The sequence below is a fragment of the Nanorana parkeri genome, unplaced genomic scaffold (genome assembly GCF_000935625.1).
Source record: "Nanorana parkeri isolate BGI_ZX_2015 unplaced genomic scaffold, ASM93562v1 scaffold30, whole genome shotgun sequence".
In the NCBI taxonomy this organism is placed as follows: domain Eukaryota; kingdom Metazoa; phylum Chordata; class Amphibia; order Anura; family Dicroglossidae; genus Nanorana; species Nanorana parkeri.
Window position 1 is genome coordinate 2,377,063 of NW_017306298.1, and position 7,776 is coordinate 2,384,838.

Consider the following 7,776-nt stretch of genomic DNA (forward strand, 5'->3'; position numbering starts at 1 on the left):
TATATATATATATAATATATTATTTTTCACTTATATTGAAATCTTTTTTCTAAAACGACACATCCACATTCCAGGTGTGTTCACTGAATGCTGGGGGTATACCCCGAGATTTACATGGGTCTGTCTGTCACTAGGGCATTGTTCCTATCCAGACAAGCTCTTTCGGCTAATCACATATATTTTAACACTATGATCACAGTATTGACCTATTTGGAGGTTTATGTTCACAATAAGGTTAATGTTGCCAACAGGGGTTGAGAATTTGGTATGAAGTGGGGATTTTAGTTGAAGGGAATACCTATTAGCTTTGAGGATTAGGGGTATACCAATGTGAGAATAGTCTGTAGATATGGATTTTGTATTTTGATCTCTTACTTTATATAGATTTTAGCAATGCCTTGTATATATAGGTGAGATATCTTTATACTGGGGGGAAGAATCCCATACTGATTTTATTACCCCTGTAATTTGTTCTAGACTAGGTGATAGGGGTCCTTTGCATCGTCCTGGATGCCCCCCCTTCCTGTGGCCCCGATGTCCCTGGCATGGTCTCGGACGGTGTTGAGTGGGCTGGTTTGATTCAGGCCGCTATCACTTTCTCTTAATCTGGAAATATCTGTCCTCCTCCAGACATTAGTTGTTTGGTAAGTACGGGGTACCCACCTTTTGAGGGGCCTCATAGCTGTGGTGCCGATTGCTTAAACATTCTAATTTATGTTATATTAATTTATTAATGAATTGAATGATGCAATCAATTGATGTATAATTGTTATTACTATTATTATTGTTAGATTAGCCCCACTGGTCCCCTGAAGAAGCTTGGTGCGAAACGCGTCGGAACCCGGATATGTCTGTTCCAGTAAATGAACAATGAATAATTAATGACAATTATGTTTGCAACTATGGATATTTAATTAAGATATAACTATTTGACGTTGGGCATATCCCGGGCACTTTGTGTGTTTTAGCCAATTGGTTTTTTTTTTATATTCATATGTATTGCAATCGATTCTTTTATATAATGTGATTACTGTATAATAAAATTTGGATATATTTTTTACATTGGTTTTATACCTATCAGAAACCCCTATTTCTCGTTTTTTTCTATGTTTACATTTAGAGGGGGAGAGGTCCAATTAGGGAGCTATTGTCGAGGCAGACTCAAAAATTGATTATTTTACTGGATGAAAATTGTCAGGAGTCTGTGGGGGAAAGAACTGCGCGATTCAAGTGCGTGGAGGGGCTGGCGATGTGACCATGCTTCATGCTAGACCCTGAATAAGCCTGCCACATGAAACATGGTATTAAAGATAAACTTAGCCTTTAAAGATACAGTCCTTAAACAGGAGGACCTTGTGCTGTACCATCCAGTTCAATCTTATGCCTCCACATTAAACTCCACTGTCCTGAAGATGTGATCTGTCACAGTATCACAAGCCAGCTTTAAATGGAAAAGTCTGACTTTTAATGGTAAGAAACACAAGTTTAGCAGAGATTCCCTGACAAGGTTGATCCCCTGAAGAGGTTGATCCCCTGAAGAAGTTGACCTAAAGACGAAATGCTGGGCCTTTTGATTAGTTGACATGTAGCATCCTATGTCATGTACTTTATTACAACTATATACTGTAAAAGGTGTTGTAATCCTTTAGTGTTCCCATGAGAGGTTTGCAGAGCAGCTTATATAATACCAGTAGTCTGCGGTCATTTCTGAATGGATGCAGATCACAAAGCTGCTTCAAACCACTCTAAGAAACAACTTTCTTACTGTAGCATACCTCTTTTGGTTATGAGAGTCTGATCTTCTGTCCGGAGGGGATTACTCTTCTCCCACTGTATGTATTTTTTCCACATTTCTACCTGCTGAGCCTCCTGGGGGGTATTCTGTGGGGGCACGGAGGGAGCATTGCGGTCCAAGCCTTTCATAACTGTCTCATATTCCTTTTTAGAAGAACAGGAAATAAAAACTATACAAATCAGTCTCCTAGATCCTAAATGACAAGCACTATACACAGAAATATTTGGAAACTGGATATAGAGGTCAATCAGACATCATCTGATCCTTCAAGAGCAAAGTAGTGACTGACTAAGTAACACAGTCAAAAAGCATATAAAGTATAAATGCACACTTTCAGGTGTGGTGTTGGGTGCCTGGCCTCCTCTGCACTCTTTGCTTCCTTCATCACTGTGTCCTGGCTCCGCAAGGACTGGAAGGACTACAACATGCATGGAGGGATCAGGTATTCAACATATCTAGAAATATCAGATGCTGAAGATTTGTGAGATACAGTAGATTGGCCAGTGAGAGGGCTAAGTATTAACCTTCTTCTATGCAGACAGGCCATGGTTTTTAAAATAGTGATGAAGTCAGTATAACTAACACAAACCCATAAATAGTCTCACTTGCAATACAAAGTGCAAATCTAGAAAGCTTTTTAAGCAGTCGGTCTCAGATATAACATCCGACAGTGCAAAACCCTCTTTGTCAAATGCTTCTTGGTGTACCCTGGAGAGGCACCCCTGTAGCTCTGCCCCCTTTTACTCATGGAAGGGCTAGTCTGCCAGTCAAACTGAAGAAGCAGTTTTGATACAAATCAACAGTCCTTAAAATGTACATACATATATCAGTCATGAATGACAGAACTGAACTCACCTTAGCCACTCTTCTGGCATTCATATAATCTCTACTCCGGTCTTCTATCATCTTCTTTGCGAGGTGGACATTAATACCCTGGAAACAACATGCATTGTGTTATAGTTATGTCAGATGTACAACATCTTTAAAGGACAAATAGTATTCCGAGATGTAGCTGCCCAGCTTACCTCTTCGTACTTGTTGTAATCTCTCCAGAGCTGCTCGATGTTAATCATTGGATTGACACAACCTCGCTGGTAGACCCTGCGTACAGCGGTGATTCTTTGGTTTTCTGCATAGGATCCCACAGCTTCCCTGATTGGCAAGAAACCAAACAGCTAACTATGTATTGAGAAATATAATTCAACTTCTGACTGATCTGACAAAGCACATAATGGCTCTATGTATGTGGGAGGTGTGCAAAGAACAAGCAGGCTTCCATCAAAGGTTTAGAGCAAACATAGGTAACACTGAAATTAAATCACCTATTTAATGGTACATTACTTTTTCTATTGAAAACTGGCTGTGTTGTTGTTGGCAAGGGAAAAACAATGTCGGAAATTTCAGCACAAATATGTTCTGCACCTAAACTCTAACATTAGATTATTGGTGAAATGTATACTATGATGATGATTATATACAGTCAAAAATATTGGCACCCCTGCATTCCTGTCAGATAATGCACAGAAAAGTGTTGCAATTACAAATGTTTCGGCATTCTCATGTTTATTTCTTTTGTTTGTATTGGTATGACATAAAAAAGTGGAGAAAAAAAGCCAAATCTGACACATTCCACGCAAAACTCAGAAAATGGACTGGACAAAATTATTGGCACCATCAATTAATATTTGGGAGCACAGCCCTTGGAAAAAAAGAACTGAAATCAATGGCTTCCTGTAACCATCAATGAGTTTATTACACTCTACAGGAATTTTGGAGAACTCTTCTTTCGCCAACTGTTCCGGGTCTCTCAGATTGGAAGGGTTCCTTTTCCCAACTGCTATTTTGAGATCTCTCCACAGGAGCTCTATGGGATTCCGATCTGGACTCATTGCTGGCCAGTCCAGTGCTCTCCAGCGCTTTGTCTGAAACCATTTCTGGGTGCTTTTTGACGTGTGCTTTGGGTCATTGTCCTGCTGTAAACCCACAACCTCTGACAGAGACCCAACTTTCTGACACTGGGCCCTACACATTGCACCCCAGAATTCTTTGGTAGTCTTCAGATTTCATAATGCCATGCACACAGTCAAGACATCCAGTGCCTGAAGCAGAAAAGCAACCCCAAAAGTGGTGCATTATCCGACAGAAGTGCAGGGGTGACAAATTTTTTGGCCATGACTGCCTGTGTGTATGTATGTGCATATATATATATATAAATATAAATTAAATCACATTTTTGCCATTTCAATACAAAACCATGGGCATTGATATGTAGTCCTCCCTCCATTCCCCTGGTGACTATCAATGGAAACACCAGAACAAAATCATTTGGAGGGTGTCCACATACCTTTGATCATATAGTGTACATTATTTCTCTGCTATGAGAATGCTGGCATAGCTGCTGCTGTTTTAAAGGCAATACCACCCATACCTGGCGTTAGTCAGACCTAGATCCCGCCATTGGATTGTTTTGTTCTGCTTAAAACTCAAGAATATTTCCTGCCACCCAGTGTGACAGTGGCATGCTTAGTGCCTAGCTATAGGAGCCCTCTAGCCATAATATAGGCAGTAACAACACCTCTGCAGCCCTACTTCTTAAGTGGACTGACTGCATGTCATGCTGGGCTGGGGGGAAAAAATCCCTTCCTGAACTCCTGGCCAGCACAAAAAGGAGACTGAACCCATCATTTCAAGGCAGAGGTTTTCTTTAACCCAGTACAGATGTCATTAGGATAGGCAATTTTTTACAGGCTATTACTTTTACAGGCTATTACTGCTACCAACATCAACAGTTGAGTACAGTAGTAATGAATGAAGTGTAGAGACTTCCAAAAGCAAAGTGTAAAACCTATTTTAGGAATATTAATTCAAGAGTGTATTAAGCTTAAAAATAATAATAGCATAAAAACTTACACGCCCTTTAAAAAGTTGATGTAATCAACCCAGATCTGAAAATGAAGAAAAGCCAATGTTAACATGACCATACTTTGGGTAATCATGATACATGACAGATAGTTTTTTTAAACATGGAAAGAGATTATACCTGATATGACATTATTTCCATGCCAATTTTATCTAGAGCAAAGTCATATGCTTGTGCCATTTTCTCCCTGCAGGAATAAAGGTTTCAAAGAAATCATGAGAGACGGAATAAAGCACACAACATGTTCTCCAACACAACAAAATCGGTTTATTTTTTTTTCACCTGAACGACATGTGCCTGCTACAGGTTTTCGCAACGTGCATGTCATCATGACTTTTCTCACTGTCTTGGCAAACAAGCCTGCTTCTGTCTAGTCTTTATTAAATGTCACTAGAGGACTCTAAGTACTGAGTGTTCCAGGGGTAACAACACACTCTAAGTGCCAACAGCCCTGGTAATATGAGTGTTCGAGGATATGTGTACTTTTACACAAAACCATTTACAATAAAAATAATATGTAGCATGTCATGCGTGCATGAAGACAGTATGGAACAGGGCTGCCTCCATGAAGTCAGCTTGCTTACAGGCTACGAATGTACCTGATCCCTAATCCACTGATGAAATACTGGTGGGCATTATTCATACAAAAACCAGAGCTGGTGTCATGGTGGGGCAAAGACTTCCCAGAAGGTAACACTTCTACACAACTTACAAAAAAGGGGACTTGGGCGCTATAGCTAAGTGTGTGGTTTTTTTTAAGTGAACCTGTGGCCAGGTTATGAACTTTAAAGTCTTTACATATTCTTAACACTCAGTAAATGAGCTGTAACACAAGCCTGCAATGAACTGTTTAGCTGCAGTCACTATGGAATAATCAATCCTCAAGGAGTACATCAGAGACTTTGAAGAGGGTTGAAGTAAGTTTCAGCTTACAGAATCTGCTGTTTCGTTACAATAAAACACTAACAGGTTGCCATGTCACTGCTGCCAGTTGATGCAAAAGCAGATGAGCTGCCATTTTAGTGCTTCTGTTGTAAACCTTGAGGGTTACTTGCGCCACAGTTACTGCTGGTATCAAGGTCAGTGAGGGCTGGTCTTAAAACGTATTTACTGATTGTTAAAAATAAGCAAATATATAAAATATTCATAGCTGGGCTACATGTTCACTTTGTAATTGAACAGCCAGACGGTGTACCCACCCCCCAGGGCAGTTCGCCATCTTTGAAAAGGCACTGTACCAAGTGGTTGCCCTCTTCTCTCCTGGTTGTAATAAGAGCGAGGAGCACGCCTACACTTGTTTGATGTTACGGACTTGTCCTTGAGAGTTTCATCACTTCCGGACTTCTTCAGGAGGTTTTGGGCACATTAGCTCACCACTGAAGAGTCATTGAGGGTCCAAAAGTAAGCAGTTTTTGGCGGAGGAATATATCCCCAGGGGGAAAAGGCTCATAGTCAACCCATCTGTTGAGTCTGACCAAACAGAATCTCCACTGGACACTGATTGGTTTTATCACAGAAATATATTATCATCACTTAAGTCATAAGCACTGTATGCACTTTAACTGTTGCTGGGATAAAGTGAATTATCACTGGAGACTGTGGCTGTTGCCGTAGACATTGGTTGCAATTAGCTACCACAGAAATAAATGCACCATTTACACTTTTCATACTAAATTATGCTTTTTTGACTGATGTGAACACTAATGGATTGTGTTTGTTTATTTATTTATATTAGGGATGCACCGATACTTTTCAGATACCAGTGCCGATAGTTGGCATTTTCATGAGAACTACCAGGGTTGCAGCTGGGACCTGGCTCTGGTGCTCCACCCACTGTCCTGAAATCATTAGTCTGTAGTTTTAGAAAAACTGTCACATGACACTAATCAAAAATGTATCAGTACTCGTACTTGCAAATATGGTATCAGTGCATCTCTTTATTTATAAAAACGAAATCATACATTAAAACAGGAATGCACAAATCCCAGGAGCTCCGTGTTCTCCTTACAAATGACAGCTGCCTCCTAACCTTTGAATTTTTCTCTAGTCTAGTCTTGGAGCTGGAAACGTATCTGTACTTGTATCGAGTACTGTACTTGGTATCTGAACATCCCTAATTTATATTATATTTATATGTTATTATATTATTGTACATATTTAGAGATATTTTAAGATTTAGGATCTCTTTTATAGTTATTCACGCATACACTTGGGCATCATTTTCTTTACAATTATTTAGTTAAGAGGAGCACTGTGCCTTAGTTCTTATCTATTTATATGGAACCAACATTCTCTGGGGGGTTTGGTCATGCTTCTTCTGTAATACAAAGACCTGTGTGTATACATTTAAAAAGATGTAAGCAATGTGGAAAACCCATAGTGACAGAGCAGGTTGGTACATAACATTTCTCTAAATGTGATCAAACTAAAATCCGTGTCAGGTACTACAGGGGTACCAACACAATCACTTGGCTATAAATACCAGGACAGAAGGTAAACATGTATAGGTGGCTCTTGTATGCTATCTTCTATTGTACCCATAGGATGCAGGCATTTGAGATACTGAGAATACCGTATAGTCAGATTTGGCCACAGCAGATCAATGGAAATGACAGCAGGGAATTGTCAGGCCGTTCAGTTTGCCCATGGTCAGGTTTAGACTGCTGGTTTGCTCAGCCCTATAGTAACAGATGGTGGTTTTTTTATTCACTTCACAACCTCCAAGGGTACAAATGCCTGAACTTTCCAACCATTAGAAGCACATGTTGTTCTACAAAGATTATCCAACTTGCTAGAAAATCTTTGTGCACGTGGACATGGTTGCTCCCTCTTTAAAGAAGAAAAGTAAGCAAGGTTTCCATTATGTGTGTTTTACTAACACTTATTGGCTAAATTGGCAAAAACGTGCGAGGAGTCCTAGCCTTCCAGCAAAAAGCTCAGGGACAAACAGGCGTCTCACTGCTCATTGTTCTCTTTGACGTCAGCCTGTGAATGGACAGCCTAAAAGCAGACAGTCACCACCTCTGATGTTGGAATGATGACGACTAGAACAATGGCATAT

The 7,776-nt window shown here is 40.0% G+C and overlaps 1 protein-coding gene across 1 annotated transcript in view; it reads right to left on the reverse strand.

The window, feature by feature from the left end:
• CSTF3 (cleavage stimulation factor subunit 3) overlaps positions 1–7,776 on the reverse strand; it is a 75,998-nt gene that overhangs the window by 25,607 nt on the left and 42,615 nt on the right. Inside the window, exons 6-10 of the mRNA XM_018567960.1 lie at positions 4,836–4,902; positions 4,706–4,740; positions 2,821–2,947; positions 2,651–2,728; positions 1,776–1,938 (exon numbers count right to left, since the gene is read on the reverse strand). Of these exons, the coding sequence (XP_018423462.1) occupies positions 1,776–1,938; positions 2,651–2,728; positions 2,821–2,947; positions 4,706–4,740; positions 4,836–4,902 (470 nt within the window). The remainder of the gene's footprint in view (positions 1–1,775; positions 1,939–2,650; positions 2,729–2,820; positions 2,948–4,705; positions 4,741–4,835; positions 4,903–7,776) is intronic.